Source organism: Dermacentor andersoni, chromosome 4 (genome assembly GCF_023375885.2).
Source record: "Dermacentor andersoni chromosome 4, qqDerAnde1_hic_scaffold, whole genome shotgun sequence".
Lineage (NCBI taxonomy): Eukaryota > Metazoa > Arthropoda > Arachnida > Ixodida > Ixodidae > Dermacentor > Dermacentor andersoni.
In genome coordinates, this window is record NC_092817.1 from 146,381,761 (window position 1) to 146,400,583 (window position 18,823).

Consider the following 18,823-nt stretch of genomic DNA (forward strand, 5'->3'; position numbering starts at 1 on the left):
ATCGGTGAACTTGTCTAGCCTTTAATACGAGATCTCTCTACTGTTTTCTCCTGTTTATTGCCATTTTTGTGTTTGTAAATGTCAAACACTTCTATTTCTGTCACAAAAGTGAGCGAGCAGTTCACCACCAACCACTCGGCGTCCTTGAAACGCCCGGTGTCATCTAAAAACTGAAAGCGGCATCGGTTTCATACTTGGTGAAAATATGGACGAGACGTTATGAATGATCTGTGCACATGCGTCAATTACGACGGTACACAAATGTAATACAAGCGTTCGGCCGGTTTTACGTGAGTTCAGGACGCGTTCAGCTTCTTTATGTGGTACCAGATGAAGTAACCTTCGGTTGCAAAGCAGATTCCTTTGCCAAACCACAGGAAAGCGATGACGTAAGGGGCGCACGGAGCAGTCCAGATGCTCCGCTCGTACGCGAATATCGCCAGCGGCAGGAAATGCGTTCCCGTCACCAGCACGGCGCCCCATGGATTCTTGAACCCGTTGGCGAAGATGGTGCGAATCCAGTGCGGGTGGTGTCGGGCGTCTTTCTTCCAGTCGGTTCCGGCTTCACGGTAGTTGCACAGCAAGCCCAGCCACTCGATCGAAGAGATGAAACCACCGAACCGGGGCCACACGAGGCTCCAGAGCATGGCCCGAGCTCCTAGGTCGATGCTGACGTCGAGCAGAGTGCCGAACGCCGAAGCCTGGCCCAGGAGGCGAGCTGCCCAGCCGTCGACGCCGTCTAGCATCACAGACACGAAGAACAGCAGTGCGAACAAGCGCTCGTCGGTGACCAGGAGCCAGGCGTACGCCACGATGGCCATGCGCAGATACCCGATCAGGTTGGGAACGTACAGGAATACGCTCGCCATTCTGAAGTCTTGCTTTGAAATTGGTTCTATAGGAATGGGAGCTGGGAGAAAGAGGAAGAGTGATTAAGTGGCCGTATCGCCCATAATGTACCTGTAAACTAGCGTTCCATACTATGTCCACGGGCAAACGCGTTGAACATCAAAAGAAAGAAGGAGCAAGGAAGGTAAATACCTATTAGAAATGTAGGTTTATTTCTGAAATCTATAAGCTTGCACTCTGCGCACATGTGTAAGGGTCTGACAGCACGTTGCCGCACTTCCAAAAAGGGTGTATTACCCAGAGTTTTCTCAAAATAAAATGTTCTCATGAGCTTTAAATAGAATGCCGTGTCAGACTTCTTAAGCTATAGCCTTTTCTTCTGCCGGATTCTTCGTTTCAGTTACGCTTCCTATGCTGAAAAACAAAGCTTTTTTGGAAATGCTTTATTGTCAATGGCATTTTATCGTAATTTTTTTTATATATACAACCTAAGCCAACATATATTTAGAGATGTAAAGACACAGATTTGCTGCTGTAGATCGAGGTAGGGCCTGGTCATGCGGGCTCGGGCTGGGTCTGGGCTTGGATGCTTATTATCTGCCTTTAAATGGTGGGCTCGGGTTGGGTCCCGGCCAGAATATTACGTCCTAACATGTAGCCTAGAGAGCATACCAAGCATATCCTGCGTTCCGACAGGTACTAGTGTTATCCCACATTCGCGGTTAGCACTATCCGCTTGTTCTGAGGCATTTTGATGGTAACGATATCCTTGTGTGTGCAACAAAATTGACCATCACTGAAGAGCGCCCAGAACTTCTTTGTTTCTACAGTGCACCGCGTCCCGTCTGCACGTAGTCTTGCAGGGCTGTGACAACATTGTAGAAGAATTACCGTGCTTGACAGGTCGCGGGAAGTAATACGAAAACGAATCTGTGTGACGTCAATAAAATGACTATTATCTGGTAGACCCGTGCCGAATGTAAGCAATGTGTCATTTTATGTGTCCTCCACCACTGCGTAAGCTAGAATGTCTTTAGCAACGCTGGACAAACAGGGAGACGAAGAAAAACACAACGAATTTTCTGACCTTGCAGAACCACACCGCAATTTCCATGAAAGCTGTTTCTTTAGAACAGTTGCATTAGAAAAAAGATGGCATCGACCTCAAGCACCCATCGAGCGTAATTCAAAATTTATAATGCATAGTCCACAGCGCACTCGCTTCGAATTTCATCCTGTTTAAAAATGCCACCATTAATCGCAGGCCTGCTTTTAAAAAGGAAATTCCGTCAATAAAATATGACGTCACTTTTTTTACTGGATATAGAGTACATTCTGCTTTGTTCTTTTATTTTATTTTCTCGCCAGAAATGTCCCGTCCTCTTATGGGGGCGCTAAGCCAGATAAAGCACTGATTCGTCGCCATTTTCGGAACGTATGGTATTCTTTGAAAGCTGCACGCTGACATAATACCTGCTCTGGAAGAAGTCGATCACCTCCTGGCAGCATGGTAACGCATTTCAATTCCACCCACATTCTATAAGATTAAACCTATTTGAAACATTATTGCGGTAAAATGTTTTCTAGATGACTCCCTACAACGTCCAGTGTAAAATCGAAAATTATTGATGGGTAAGGGGCCCCAATAGCCCATAAGGTTAACCCCTATTACCTCGAAAAGTAAACTGAGGTCTCTCTGAGCGTTGGGCAAACATGCTACACGATGCGTAAAATACACTTCTGGTGCTCTGGAACGCTTGTCTAGGTAAATTTCTACAAAGTATGTAAATGACCTGCACGCTTAAAATTTTTATCGCCAATTACCCACAACATGCCTTCTTTACCACCCAAGTAAATAGAATGTGCATCGGTCAGTTCTCACAGGAGACTGAAGAAAACGGCAACGTGCCTAGTATAGGGAGAAAGTCAATATTCATTATTTATTTTCAAAAGCCTCATCATTAGGCTACCGACCTCTAACTTTCAGTTCATGTTATTAAATAAATTATGGGGTTTTACGTGCCAAAACCACTTTCTGATTATGAGGCACGCCGTAGTGGGGGACTCCGGAAATTTCGACCACCTGGGGTTCTTTAACGTGCACCTAAATCTAAGTACACGGGTGTTTTCGCATTTCGCCCCCATCGAAATGCGGCCGCCGTGGCCGTGATTTTCATGTTATTGACAACGTGGCTCTTATATTCTTTCAATATAAGAAAAATTGGTGTTATTTTGATTTCTCCTTTTCAGTGCAGCGGGTAAAAACTGTAAGCATTTCATATATAACGCCTCGAATCAGGCCAGAAAACGACGGTTTAGAGATTTTCATTTAGATTCCGTTTATACCCCAAACTTCGAAAATTAAGTGCCTGTCAACACTAGCATGCCACTCAATTCGTTTGCGTATAAACTTCATGGGTTAATAATCTAGTTCTCTCAGAGCACTGCCAAGGCACGCATGTAACGTATTCGAGTGCTCCTAGTCACACTAATAGCTCCGCTCTAAATTTAAAGTACAGGAAACTAAGAACAAATAATGAAGGCGGCGCAACACTATAAATTGAACGGGTGAACACTACGAAAAGGCTGCGTATTGAAGAAGGCCTGTGTCGAAAAAAACGCGAAAGAACCATCAATGTTTCCACGCATGTGAACTACCTCCTCAAAAGTGCTGACATAAGAAATCGCGCATATCCGAAAGTCAAAACGGTGGTAGTTGCCGTATTTAGCACTGCATTTTTTTCCCGTCCACCCAGAGTTTATCATTTAATTGGTGGAACCAAAGGGTGCGACGTTTCCTTCGAAACAATCATGACAAACTTTGCGACCTCCATTAGGCCGCAAGCTTTTAAGAGATCAAGTAAGCCGGCTACAGAGAACATTTACCTCGAGCTTGCAGCGCGAAGAAAACGTTGAGGTTCCTTCAAAATTGTAACAGGCGAGACAAAAGAGAACCAAATCCAGAGCACCAAAGCCAGCAATCCTCTTGGCGGTTCATTCGTTAGGTGGGGGTGACCTTGTTTGGATGTGCCGGCTGTGAAGAAGAGGCGGGCGAGGAGGTAATCAGACATCATGGTGCAGTGGCGGCGGACCTCCTACGGGGAAAAATAAGGCGACGATAATAATGGAAGTACCACGCGGCGATACTCAAACACGAGCGAGGGTCGCTTCAGGAAAGCGCCGTGGACAAGATAGATGAGACGCAGAGCATGTATGCGCACAGGATGATTGAAAGCGAGGCTGTAGGAACGCAGCCGCCCGGCAAATCACCAGAAACGAATGGTTCATTTCCATGTGGAGAAAATGGGGCACAAGAATTTTGTTTTGCCTTCCTGTCAGCCATTCTCCCAAAGCTTCAACTTTCGCTTAACTCGCACTGTTCCAGAATTTGCATCGCGGCTCCAACGTTACAGGATTCGCATGAACAAAGAGCCGAGAGTAAGTATAACTGGTCGCTCGACACAAGTTCTTCTGCTCGTGTAGCCAGAAATGCACTAAACATCTGTCGTTACAAGTAGTTTTAAACCAAAAGGTAACCAAATTCTTCACACACTAGCGCTTTTTTTCTCATCATGCTAGTCAGAAGGCTTCAGATACAAGTGAACAGTGATATTAATTCCCTGTCGTGTGTTTTGACTGATAATGCAGCCGCAGTACAATTCTAGAACTAAAGGTGCACATTTTGCGCCAACAGTGGTAAATAGCCAGAGCCCAATCAGTGAGCGGTTTCTTCAGTTCTTGAAAGCCGTTGAGCTTACACTACGGCCAAGTTAAGTTTCATTTTGCCTAAGCGAAGGTACAACATTGCAAATGTTCGTGCAAGTCACTGGATGCATGCATTTTGCACTGAACCTCTGACGACCTAGTGTACACTTTACGATAGCCTTAAGTTTTGTCCATATTTGCGACAAACTGCGCCTGCATGCCAAGCTCGGTAGCTGACTTCAGCAGGTACGGAATGGTTTTACTGAAGAAGCACCATTTCGCCCCATCACAGATGCCATACGAGTTACCACTGTAGAATGAAAAAACTTCCTCTCGGTTTGAGAAGTTAGTTGCCCGTAACAACTGTTTGAAATAACCACAAGCGGGTGAAAGTGGAAAGGAAAAGCCGTAGTAAAAGTCACATGTAAATATACCAGCTACAGAAGCACTGAACGTCGGGAGAAAAAATAAACTGTGGGGGTTAAAGCGACGCCTCCTACATAGTGCGAGGACGGGGCAGTTCCATCCATAACCTCATGAATACTGGCCCGACTGCCATATAATCTAATAGGTATGCTCCCGAGTAAGCCGTGGTGATTTTGACGTCACCGCTGTCGTCACGCCCGCCCTTGCAATGGAAATTTCGGGCCAGTAGCATCAGGTCATGGATCGGAGTGAATAGGCTTTGTGCTCTCTAGGTGGGGTTGGTAAAAGCCGCAATTGCACAGTGTAGGATACGACAGGTACCATAGCGCAGTGTTCTGGGGGTTCTTTCATGCGCAGACAAAACCCACTGCACGAGCATTTTTGCGTTTCGATGAATCGAAATGCGGCCAGAAATGGAGCCATGTCCTTCTGCTCAGTAGCGCTAAGCCATATCCACCGTCTCGTGTTAATTATCAAATATGATATTGCGTAGTTCTGCATTCAGGGATGGCGGTTGTTTAACGAACACTGTTTGTAGGAGGCAATGTTATGTGTTCGCAGAAGTCTGCCTGCTGCAAATGCCGATTTAGATGTCCCGCGTGCTAACCGCTACGACTGCACACGATTTTGCGTCTCGCGGGATCACTACGTTGGTGTTCCGGCAAGTTACATTTGACGCAATTTGCAATTACGCGAGACCTTGAGTGCTCACAGTGAGATCGCTCAACTTCAATGCATTCCAGGTAAAACCATGCGCTTCACGTTGACAATGCTGGCAATATTTGCGGGCTTCAGTGAGACCTGCACAAGGCGTTCCTACCTCGCGCGGGCTCTGCGTCCTGTTCCACGTGCACCACTGAATCCTCTGCAGAGGGCCCGACTGAGCCTGAGGCGAGCGTACAGCGGTTACGGCTCGGGCCCCAACTACGTTCCTGGCACCACTTACGGCGTGGGTGTACACGGAGTCTACCCCACGGGTGGTGGCGGCGGCTATGGCTACGTCGATGGCTTGGGCTACAACCGCTTCAGCTATCCCGGTGGACCTAACAACAATGTGTTGCAGTTCGCGAACGTGGCTCCCTACGGTCCTGCTAACAAGTTCGACTTCACCCAGAGATCCATAGCAGGTTTCTTCAACACAGACGACCCGTGAGTTCGTACAGTCTTACAGGATTACAGGGTCCGGTTTTTGTGATTGGCATTCTTTTTCGCCACACCAGCTGTTACGGTAAAAAATAGATATAAACCATATATGACAATGCTATTACTAGATTGAGGTATTGGAGCGCTAGGTACATTGAAAGTACCTAAAAACATGCCATCGTGGCTTAGCGTATAAATGGTGTGCTGCTAAGTGCGAGGTCGCTGGATCGAATCCCTGCCGCGGCGGCCGCGTTTCGATGGAGGCGAAGTGCAAGAACGCCCGTGTCCCGTGCATTGACCGAACGTTAAAGATCATCTTGGTGAAAATTATTTCGCAGTCCCCCGCTACGGCGTGCCTCATAATCAAATTGTAGTTTTGGCACGTAAAACCCCAGAATTCAAGTCTATTCAAATGACGCCTTACAAGAATATCAATCATTTCGTTGAAGTACAATCCGCTTCGCTGAACACAAATAAATACGAAATGAGGTTATTGGTGTACTTGAATCGCTAATAAACAAATGCAAACTCTCCATTCCATAAGAGCCGTACTTTTGACAAAAATATTTTGATACAGTTATGAAACTTGGTAACTCTTCTATAAATAAATTACTAAGCAGATAAATCCATTAAAAATAAAAGCAACAGAAAGTACATCTTGCGTGCCCGAGAGCAGGATACTGAAATACTATATTATTAAACAATTTTTTGTCCTTTTTGTCCTGAAACTCAACTTCGGTTTAGTTGAAAGGATTGTGAATTTTTGCCAATATTTTCCTTCTCAGGAAGGTAATTGTTAGTGAGTGGAATTGGGTTGAAATATTTTTCAAAATGTCACAGGCTGTAATATGTAAACGCCTGCGGAGCATTTTTTGGCGGTGAAATTCAGACGAAGAAGGACAGTTTTTAGGTCGGTGACAACGTGGGTAGATGCCTCGCATCTTATAGCCTTCAGTTCTACAAGCATCACGCTGGTTACAGAGCTTTTTGCTAAATGGCATACAGACACTTTTTATTTTCTGCGTAATTCATAAACTAAATATACACACATTCGGACGGTCAAGGATACTATAGAGCTGTCAGAAAAAGAAAGGTTTGCTGCGTACGCAGTTTAGGTTTTCAAGTACAGGTATTACGTCGGTATTACGTCAAGATAACGGTTGAAGGTTGACCATCTCCATCAAGTATCGATATTGCATTAAATGCACACAGTTTCTTTAAACTGTCTAATTGCTGTTTAAAAAACAGAAAGAATGCGACGTTTCGACCGAAAGGCCAAGCATCGATTGCGATGGCAAATTAGCGGACAGCTATACGAAGCAAGGATAGTTGTTTTCAAGGTGAGCCGGCCAACCGCGTTGGCCGGCTCACCGTCGCACTCTTGCACCGACACTTAACATCATTCGGCGCGCGACGACGATTTTATTGCCCTTGGACTCTATACGCAACCTCACGGTGACGTAGACGGCAGAAATGCGCCTGGAATGTCCACATAATTTCTATCGCAATAAAACACCAGCGTATGTTCTCGTAGCACACTGGCAAAGGTTCGTAAAACAATGCGCGCAAATTAAAAAATACATTTGCATTTCTGAAGTCCGTAAAGATTGGGCTATTTCTTCCTAGACTGCCCGACGAGCACTGAGAGTCTACCGCCAATGTGGGGCAAAAAGCTGAGTATAGCTCCGTGAGCCCATTCAATGACTGGACACTAATCAGGGAGCGTGTAAGCGCTCAAATGACAAGAAACACAGAGTATAACTGTTTGACAAGTATATGAACACACTTGTGGTGTTGGTGTTTAAACCTTGCGTTATAGCATTTCTAAGAGATAGTGACAGAGTGTCGTATTAGTGATAAGAGCGAGCTTTAACTTTTTTATTATGACCATAATTTTCTGATATTACCACGTTGTAGAGACGGCAAACAGCCATAGTGGCGCCACAAGTCACGAAACCAACTATTCATTGGGCGAACCTGTGCCCAGCAAAACAGGTAGCACAATGGTTGCGGCGAGCACACTCGTCGACCGTTGAAATGTGATCTGCATTTCAAGCACGTCGGCTTTTATAAATGACTCGTCGAAGGTCGCCGCGTAATTGCTAAAGCTCGCTTACTTTCTAAAAAGTACAACACTAATTGCGTTGCGCATACGATCTGATTACGCAAGATCCAGCGACAGCGTAGACAATAGGCGTAATCACCGATAACGTTCCAGTATGCTTCAGATCACGGAGGCACGTCTTGACCTCAGCAATAGCATTTTGCTCTTAGCAGGTGAAATGTGGTTCCGGAAGTAAGAATAGACAAGTAGACGTATTGCCTTCGTTTTCTAGATCGTTCAAGTAAGACGTGTTAGTGTCTGTATTTCGCTTTATGATTATGTCTTTATTTTTTGGGCACTATTACAAAACTGCGTCAAATCTCAAGTTTTGTTTTCCTTTTTGTGGTATTATCGGCGAATTATCTGTGAAATCTTTGTGAACCTCATAAGTCTTTTTACTAGTCGTTATGTTACAGTGTAGAATTTGACACATATCAATATGTACTTTCTTTAATTGGGAGCCCGTGTTTGTAGCGAATAAACAACGTAATGGTTTAACTTCAGCGATCGTGACTCTTCGTTCGTTAAGCAATTTACCGTTGTGGGGAAGCCAGCGACATACTGTATTTGCCGCGAATCTTTTCAATTTCTAATAAGTAAATAAATATATCCAGACTTGATATGCATACACCAATCCATGAAGGCGACTTTGAATTGTTGGAGTTCAAGGCAACAATGAAAGCCACGTTTCGTAAATATTTTGCTATCAATTTCATAAATTAAAGGATAGCAGTTTGCTATTATATTCGATATACGCGTATATTATTTACTAATTTGATTGTCCAAAGTGTTAGCACTGGTGTATACCGCTGTCTGTGGCACGCATACTTCGGTATAGTTCAGTAAAGCTTACTCAGAATACCGCCCTGACTGCTGGCCTTGCACAAATGCGACCGAAATACCGGATTCAAATAACTTATGCAGTAGCAGAGAAAACCTGCTGCATCGAACGCCTTGGTTAGTTTTTTTGGATAGTTAAAAATAATGAAACGTGTGTTCCCTGATGCTGCACAGAGTGGTACCAAAACGGACTTCATGTTCGGTACGCTTCTGACGCGGCAGGCTTAATCACTCACCATCATAATTTCTAAAACTGCAACATGCCGATTAAGCAATAACAAAGGTTCATTAGCGAGTGTTAACTGAATAATACATCTATGATTGTCGCTGATTGTATGGTCTCCATCGCTGCAAATGGGTTGCAAAAAAGGGCATTAGTACCTCCAGTGCTCTGTTTTCAAGAAAATGAACCGTTCCTTTTGAAACGTGCCGTTGTGGATATGTCACTTTATTGGAATAATACTATCTGATAACGTTTTTACAGGGCAAGGCCATTTGGCGTCAACTTCAACACGCTAAGAGTGAGCGGCTAAAAGGCGTCAGCGAACCGAACCGAGCGTCCCTTCTCATTCACTGTCGTCAGACACGTCCTCGGCCTGGTTCAATAAGGCGAGATGTCCGAACAGCCGTCGCACGAATAAATAGGAAAAAAAAACTGAAATATCATGCCACTCCGTGCGAGCGTGGCAGATGGATCTGTTTGATTAGAAAGCAAATGATGAATAAAACGCTGCTGACGTGGGTAAGTTGTTGAAAAATTCGCGCCGACCTAGTTTTACCTTGTCGAGAAGAAAACTGGTGAGGCTTAGACTTTTCATATTGGGTTCTGCTATATCAGTTGTTTTAGAATTCTTCTTTGTGGGATTATTATCTGCAGCACTTGAAAATCGCCTGTGGGTACGACAAACCTAGAGCGCAAGGACAATCTTAAGCAGATTTCGAAGGAAGATCGGGACAAAATCGAGGGGATCGTTTAAGGATTGTGCCGATTGCTTCAGTGAATTAGGTTTTACCGTATTTGTTATCATTGTATCTATACTGTGAACACCGTTCTGGCGTTTTTCGAGCATAAGAAAACGAGATAAATAATTAGATGATTATCACAGTACGGATGCCGCTTTGAATTTCATGCTGGGCACTTATTCTCTGCAGCTCGCTCACTAATCTTCCGCTCCAGGTCGCATGCTATTCTTGTTGAGAAAAAGAGCCCCATATTGAATCGTCCTGGGTAAAGCGAGGGTATGAAAGGGTGCAGACACTTGTCATAAGCATATTATAGGTAGTATCATGCATAAAAACTAATGGGCGCGCATGCGGTCTCACGGACCGCCAGTGACTCCAAAAGAAGAGAAATACCGGTGGAATTCGGCGCGCGCGAGAAGATGAACAGTTCATTTAAAATCAATAGTGGAGCTAGTGGAGGCCCTCAGTCCAAGCCCTCGCGGGTGCAACCCTTCAACGCAGCGTTAATGAACTCCACCAGCTACTCTTGTGCCGGTAAGGAGGTGGCTTGTGTCACCCACGCAGCCGATGGGGCAGAGGGGTGAAGGGACAAAGAAGGAGAGGGGGAAGGTACGGATGGGGGACAGTGCCACAGAATGTGTTGGGAATTGGGGTGACCTCCACAAGAAGGGCAAAAATGTTGAGGTTTATCTGCAAAAGCACGGACAAGGTATACGTGGGTTGGTGAGAGCAAAGAGTTGGTCTTTGCCTGCCGCAGTAAAACGTCATGAGCACGCAAGAGTGCTGAGTGGAGAGGAGGAAAGACGCGTCTAAGGGAACGATAGAGTTCTATAGTCGGATACAACTTTTAAAAAAAGGGGGCGTTTACTCCTCCGACGCGGATGCACACGAGCATCCACCAATGGGCGCGCACTCTGGACTGACGTCATGAGCCAGACGGCCCGTGACCCCGCCGACGGAGAAGATGGCCGCCCGCGCTTCGAATTGGGCCAAGTCGCGTCAGCTCTGTGCTTCAGCGATAAACGTATTGTTTTATATAAGTACTTTTTTAATAGCTACTGATTTATTTTAAGCTTGGAAAACGAGTAGTAGATACGCCATGTACATGCGAACAAGCGCAAAAGCCATGCAGAGCTGCTCTCTCTACTTTTGTGACTTGCAATGAAGCTAAAGAGCAGACGAAGGGCAGCAGTGTAGAAGGCACGGGGTTATTTTTCTGTCGCTATCCGGCATGTGCTGTAGCACATGAGAGCTCTACTAAACCAGCCATCAAAATACAAACGCCTTTATTTCTACTGAGAATTGCGCGTTTCAGGAGCACGATTTTTCGAGCGGGGCTATATAAGTCGCGGAGGCACTCCGCTGTCGCGCTTCGGTCATCTGGGCGGGGCCTCCCCTTTCTTCTAAATTTGTATCCGACTATAGGCTGTACGGTGTGTAGTGCGAATGTGGGGAGTTGGTTTGGGGATGTCGGGAGCAGGCGTAAAGCTGCACAGGTGAGCTGGTTAGCCCACTCATTACCCGACAGTTCTTTCTGCATCACCGGGAATCCATACAACCTACGCCGGTGTGCGTAAAGAATGTGTCATCAGAGAGGCAAGTGGGGCGTGAAGCGTTCCTTGCAGAAGTTTGCGACAAGCGTCCATCGAATCAGTAAACGTAATCGGACTTTGTAAAGAACTCGGAGGTAGATGACAGGAAGCAGCAGCCTAGGCATGCAGCTCTGCTATCGTAGGATCAGCAGCGGGAAATAGTTCGTGGTGATCTATAGCTAGAGACTGTGAAAGTATGACCACAACAAAACCATGGGGAGATGTGCAGGCGTCGGTGAAGAAACAGGGATGCGAGCGATGTGTGGGGAAATAGCGCTAAAACGGGGGTGCACGGCGCACAACACCCTTTGGGGGTGCACGCGTCGGAGAAGAGGGGCGACTTTTAGAAAATGTTTACAGCAGCAGGGAGTGCTGGAAGAGACGCATTAAAACTGCAGTGGTGGAATAACCTAAGCGCTGAAGTAGTGCGTCCTTGCTGTGTGAGCCCTAAGCGAAGCTCTCGATTTCCTTTATGAATAGAGAGAATCTCTGCCGGTCGTGTTGTGATTGTGAACGGCCATGTGGAGCAGAAGGGAAGTGCTGGTGCTGACAGGGAGATCTTCGTGGTGTTACGTAAGGGGGCATCTATATTGTTTATATCGATGGAGCGCAGGTTAGTGTAAGGGAGCCGATAGCGAAGGCGGGAAACTAAAATGGCAGCACGGAAACGAAGCATGTCATGTTCTTTAAGACCTCGGAAGCTCGAGGTTACGCATCGTGTGCAGCACCTGCTCTCTTTGACGGAGAACGTCTTGCACCACTACAGCGAGACCTCCGTCTCTCTGAATGTGGAGGCCAGGAACTTCTATGCACCGTGGCAGTGGGACACTGATCCCTACAGGGCTCATATGCATGCGTGGAGGAACCCACCGAGGGTGGTGCACAATGATAAGCTGCGTTTTTTTTTCTGGTGAGCAGGTTAGGCCAATTGTGCTTTTTGTAAAGTGTCCTGAATTCGACCAGTCTAGCTAGAAGCCATTCATGATAGTAATATCGCCGGTACATATACTGTAATGGATATCCGAGAGGGAAGAAAGTGCCCGATCAATGACACTTATTGCCAAATTGAAAACAAGAGGAGAAAGAACAGGGCCCTGAGGAATACCTCACTGCGGATGCGGAAATGTGCCTGACGGTGTCGCTTCAGTAATGCGAAGGGAGAAGGTGCGTGCCCGAAGAAAAGCATGGACATAATTGTAAGCGCGGGCACTGCACATTGTGCGAGCCAGTTCTCGGAGCATAGCGCGTCATGAGCCACGCTGTCGAATACTTTCTTCAGATATATAGCGACAATAGTCCGAAGTTGGACAGTGCTAGGGTGTATGAGCATGTCATTATAGACATGAAAAAGAACGTCGTGCGTAGAGATATGTGCTAGGTAACCTATAAGGGTATGTGGTAAGTACCTAATGTTGTCCATGAATGTTGTGAGGCGAACAATTCTGATGCGCTCCATGAGTTTTCCAGCGCAAGAGCTAAGAAAGATGGGTCGCAAGGATGTAAGCGAATGTGTTTAGCCAGGTTTATGAATGAAAATGATTTCAGCATGCTTCCATTCCTGGGGCATGTATCCCTCAGCCCACGCATTATTGATCTGCTCGAGGAGAAAGAGGTAGTCGGTCTCAGTTAGGTTGCGGAGCTGCCTATTGGTAATGCCATGCGAGCCCGGGCTAGTGTTAGAACGGAGTTCGGCGACAGCTCGACGAAGCTCTGAAAGGGTGATCGTGGCCGACAGATATGAAACAGGATTGTCCGGTCCGTCATAGTCTGCGTATTCGGGGGTGTCGGGTGCATGGTGCGAGAAAGGGGAACGGAGATCTGTTTAGAGGGCGTCTAATGTCGGGCAGTCGTTAATCCGTTTTCGTAGAGGATCGACGCTAGCTGTTCGAGTGGATTGGCTGCAGGACGCGGCACGTCGGCCAACTGCTAATCGCGGAATCACACATTTTCTTCAAGAGGAAGCAGAGGAAGAGAAGGAAGAAAGGCAAAGCTTTTGGAAGACCGCCTAAATTTTAAATCATCCGTTGTTTAATCCACGCTTTCCTAAGCAAATATTTTGTTGGGATAATCCTAATAAATAGGCATGTGAAACCGTCCGCTTCTTGGTCGATGCCCCGTAGTGTATATGAGTCGGTATTTGGATACAAGAACAAATGCTGCCTCTGCAATTGATGGTCGATCCCTCTGAGTGCGTGAGCCATACCGATAGGCACCAAACCGAATCTGATGGCTGGTGAAGCGAGGCTTTCGGGTTGTGGGCTCGAGCTTCAAGGCGATATGGCCTCCGTCCTACCTTCCAGCTTTCGGTGTTCGCTGCTCAAGGAAACACGGAGCTAATGCCAAGAAAAACTTCACCCGCGCGTGCTGCGACACCTTGGAAGAGCTGTGGATTGTTCTTAAGAGTAAAGCAGTGACTTATCCTGACGCGACTGATGCCCTGCAGCTGCACTGATGCTTAACAAGTAATTCTGAACGGTCACGAACCATGGTTTTTGTTTACCTGCCGGAGAACATTAAAAGTTGTATCAATATTCTGGTATCTTGCTTGTTTGTTGTTTTTGTGTGATGCTTTGTTTTAATTATGTACCCGTGTTTCTTTAACATTCGGCTTCGTTATTATCTTGAATCGAAGCTTTCTTTTCTTCATGCTTCGACTTTTCCACTGATGCTGCTGTCTTGCACGCCGCGTCGGGAGATGGTGGAGAACGCGTGTAACGTACATGGCAGGACCGCGGGAGACCTTTCCAACGAACTTCGGGGCGGTGCAGCAATACCCCTGGAACTTCCTGGCTGTCGCTGCAATGCCCGATGGAATTCCCTGGCCATCGATATAATGCCCTCTGGATTGCTGTAATTACGCGTGGGACCCCCGCAAAAACATTTCAGAAGCTGCAGAGCTTACTTTTGTACTTTCGCGCAACAGCCCAGAGTGGACATAGAATCATCGACAGAAGAGGCAGAGAATGCGTGAAGCCAACACTGTGGTGAAACAGGTGAAGGACTACCTTTCGCTCCTGGCAGCTTGCATACATGGGATGATCGCGGGCAAACTGTAATAATAATAATAATAATAATAATAATAATAATAATAATAATAATAATAATAATAATAATAATAATAATAATAATAATAATCTCTATTACAAATAAGCAATTTGTAGAGATATCTTTGATAGGTCTACCGAAGTCTTCCGCGGGCATGTATGGCAGAAACCTGGCAGTAAGGGCAATGGCTTCTGTAACTTTATTACAGATAAACTAAACGTACTTCAAATAAAAAGAAAAAAAGAAAGAAATGTATCAAAGGTTTATCATGTGAACATAGCAAGTAAACAGCACTTAATGTTCAAATGAAAACACGTATTACACAACGATCATTAAACTGCAGTAAAAATAGATGACGATAATAACGAAGAGACTAAAGGAAAAAGAAAAGATAACGTAAAGACAGTGCGGATAACATAGTCTTGCATTAATTTTGGGAAATATCCCACTACAACAAGAGAGAATGTATACATGCAAAAACTCCTATTTTATCATTGCTTTCAGGGCCTTTGTTAGCCCAGACAAATTTTTCTGACCCACTACTGAACTGGGAAGGTCATTGAACAGGTGCGGAATAAAATTCGTCCCGGATCAGGACAAATTTTTCTTCAACTGCGGGGCTTTTCTATCGAGGAACCCGCATGGCTGTCCTTTGTAGCAATTGCTACGATTGGGTGAATGTCTCATTTTTCCTTAATTATTTACTTCCCTCCACCTTGCGGCTTTCCGCAGAACCATTACGTCCTATAATAGCCGGTTTCACAAGGGTCTCCTGGTCAGAAAACTTCTCTGGAAGTTCCATATATGAATAGAAGGCGCCACCAGAGTTCGTATAATCAAATTTAAAAAAAAGAAACTCCGAAATTGTGCTTGCAAAAGGAAATGGACCAATACGCACGTTCAGTTTTCCAAGACTAACACCCGGAAACACTAAACGCTAATTACAAGAGCTTCTCACCGCCCCGAGAGAGGCTGCAGCGCAACGGCGCTTCCACTTTTCGAGGCCTCCCAGCGAAGATAACCGATCACGGAAGCGAGAGTTACATGCGCTAGATGGCTCAAAGCGATTAATATATAACTGCAAACAAGCATCAAGCCAGCGATTCTTGGATAACTTGTGGGCAAACATTTTTCTAATGTTCTGCTTTCCTGCAAAGCATTACGGGCGAGCGACCCTTAATTACGCTTATAAATAGTACTGGTGACTGGCTGTGAAAAAGAGTTACGTGTTCGTTTCACCATTACACCACAGCGTGACGTTTTATTACGCACTTCACTTGCGGAAAACAGTGGCTATGTGGGCGTAAGAGTTCTCCGGTGTAGAGGATTCTCCAGAAACCTGGAAGCCCTGTAGAGCATACCATATGCAAATAAGAAAAAAATTAACTTTACATAATTGGATGGCTCAGTGACACAAGTATCAGAATACTTGAGCTTAAAACCACAGTAGGTGAACCAATAAATTACACAGTTGGAGATAATTTTCAAGACACCTCGTAGGAGGTAATGTGCGGCAAAGTAAAAAAAAAACGAATGTAGGATTTGTTTGTCCTAGTGGTGACTTCAGTACTATTGCAGATCTCACAGACACGTTGGTTAGGAAACCAGGTGAAAAACACATACCTGCATTGCGCTTCACGTGTTATGTCTCGTTTCTTTGTGCTCATCTTCGTCCGAGCAGTTTTCTAATGCTAGCGCAAGAAAAAAAAAAGATTGACACGAATGAACTAGCCTACTTTCGTACGTTGCAAGCACTGCATGCGTTTAAAGATGGCTAATTAGTACCTGTGCACTACATCTTGCTCTAAGTTGTTGAATGACATAACTAGGCTCTTAAAACTTAGTCTATTGCGTTTACGTTTGTATGTTGGACAAAAAAATGTGTTCTCGCTCGCACATGAGCAGACAAGAACTGCATCAATAAAAGCCAAGTTTCTCTCTTGTACCCAGATACAGACCTATTTGTCCGCGTCTGGGGTGGCACAATCACCTTTTGCAACATTTATCATTGCGGCACAATCAGCCTTGGGCACGTTGGACATTATCACTCGAACGCTGGGGTACACGTATTTACGAGGATTGGGATCGTGTGTCACCGGCAGCGTGATGAATTTCGCGTACGGCATTTGTATGTTCCCTACACCGGTGCGCTATCTATGCGCATAAGCTGGGGAGCGTCGTCGAGTGTGTATAAAGTTATCGTCGCTAAAGTCAAGCTCGTGCGCGGATGCCATGAGTGCATCAGCTGCCTCTTTTGCTGAGATGTGTTTCTTAAGGATCATGCATCGGCTCAGTATGAGGCTCACAAAGCTGTGCTGCAATTCTGATCCACCACGGCACTGGACTCTCGCCTGACGTAGTAGTTCGGCGGAAACCCGCAAGGTGGAGAGAAGTAATGAATAAAGGGAAAATCAGACATCCACCCGTTCGTAGCAATTGCTACAAAGGAAACCCATACGGGTTCCTCGAAAGAAAAGCCTCATAGTTGAAGAAAAATTCGTCCTGGTCCGGGACTCGAACACGGGACCACCTCCTTTTCGGGGCAGCCGCTCTACCATCTGAGCTAACCAGGTGGCTAGCAGATGGCAGGGCGAAGTCTCGACTCTCGCCTGTAATACTCGCTCTCTGAGTGTGGCTGTGTGATGTATTCTGCTGTGCCTTCCATTACTGGTTTAATTTTCCTTTCTTTATCTCCTTTCTCTTCTCTTTCTCATTTTTTTTTACTTCCTCTCGAAGTGGCTGAACGTGGTGTACATATTTTGAGACAACTGCTAGCCTGCTTCTCTATCACTCTTTCTTGTGTTTATGTATGTTTACATGATCAATAATGATAATAATAAGTGGTGCATTTTGCCACAACACTTTCCCGTGTGGCAGTCAGTTGTTCAGTCAGTCAGTCGGTCAGTCGGTTTTATCTTGACAGGTAAGTTGCAGACGTGATTTGTACCCAAGAAGAGGCCAAAAGTTAAAAAAAAGAAGGGCTTGCTATATTTCAAATCAAAAAGATATTACTTTCACAAAATCAACTGGATACGCCCTGGTAAGCAAAAGAACGTGTTGCTTAAGCATTAAATTGTAATAGTAAACACAAAATATGAAATAGCGTCACCGCTCATTACAAATACCGATATGATACACACGTAGCTACGCAGGGTAAAATGAAACAAGCACGCACACTTCTACTGAAAGGGTTTTAATTGACGCAAGTCGCACGAGCTAGCGTACTCTAATCACCTCATCCTTTATTCTTCGTGTCTGTTAGCACTTGCAATCTGAAGCCTTTAGTTTCGGCCAAAAAATGCACACACTTCAAATTTATCGGCTGCTGGGCACGGCATTAAAAAAAACTACCAAGTACCTCAAATCATCGTACGTATAGGAAAAAAGCGTGCCAGAGCCTAACCTACACAGCAATAGCGGCTCCGGCATCTGGGGTGTGACGTTGCGCAGCGGGCCGAAGTGAGAGGCAGTGCTACATATCGAAGCGTACGGAAGCCATGGAAATTTACGACCTTTAATATGCAAGACGTGCTCGAGCACCCAACGACTCTGCTTCCCAATTTCGTGCTTCCTTTTCCGCGTACGCTGCAGCTGGCACTTCCTGACTGCCTTGCTTGCGATCGCACGATGCTGCTGGCCGACACACGCTCGACTAGCTTGTTTATTGTGACCCACGAAAGCGGGATGCAGAGGAGCGTCCGTTTAAACGTAATGCAAATGCGAAGTCGTGGAGACACTACTGCGTGAGCCGGTTCCTCGTTGTGCCGGACACACTAACATGGCAAAGGGATGGGCGCGTTACGTATACTTCTACGGAAGGCGTATTTTTAAACCAGATTTTGAGCACTTACCTACTCTCTCAACAGCACTGCGGCTCGCACCACAAGCTGTGTTGAGGTAGCGGAAAGTTTGCGAAGTACACGACGAAGGTTTAAAAAAAATGAAATTATGGGGTTTTACGTGCCAAAACCACTTTCTGATTATGAGGCACGCCGTAGTGGAGGACTCCGGAAATTTCGACCACCTGGGGTTCTTTAACGTGCACCTAAATCTAAGCAGACGGATGCGGCCGCCGTGGCCCGGATTCGATCCCGCGACCTCGTGCTCAGCAGCCCAACACCGTAGCCAGTGAGCAACCACGGCGGGTGACGAAGGT

The 18,823-nt window shown here is 45.7% G+C and overlaps 2 protein-coding genes across 2 annotated transcripts; one reads left to right on the plus strand and one right to left on the minus strand.

Annotated features, from left to right (window-relative positions):
* Positions 1-217: 217 nt before the first annotated feature.
* Positions 218-903, minus strand: LOC126537874 (uncharacterized). The gene has a single exon (XM_050184972.3). It carries the CDS (start codon positions 867-869, stop codon positions 297-299), a length of 573 nt encoding a protein of 190 aa, XP_050040929.2. The 5' UTR covers positions 870-903; the 3' UTR covers positions 218-296.
* Positions 904-5,702: 4,799 nt separating this feature from the next.
* LOC126537877 (uncharacterized) lies at positions 5,703-9,805 on the plus strand. Its single transcript, XM_050184974.3, has 2 exons — positions 5,703-6,129; positions 9,552-9,805. The coding sequence occupies exons 1-2, from the start codon at positions 5,732-5,734 to the stop codon at positions 9,598-9,600; spliced, it is 447 nt and encodes a 148-aa protein (XP_050040931.2). The 5' UTR covers positions 5,703-5,731; the 3' UTR covers positions 9,601-9,805.
* Positions 9,806-18,823: the final 9,018 nt, after the last annotated feature.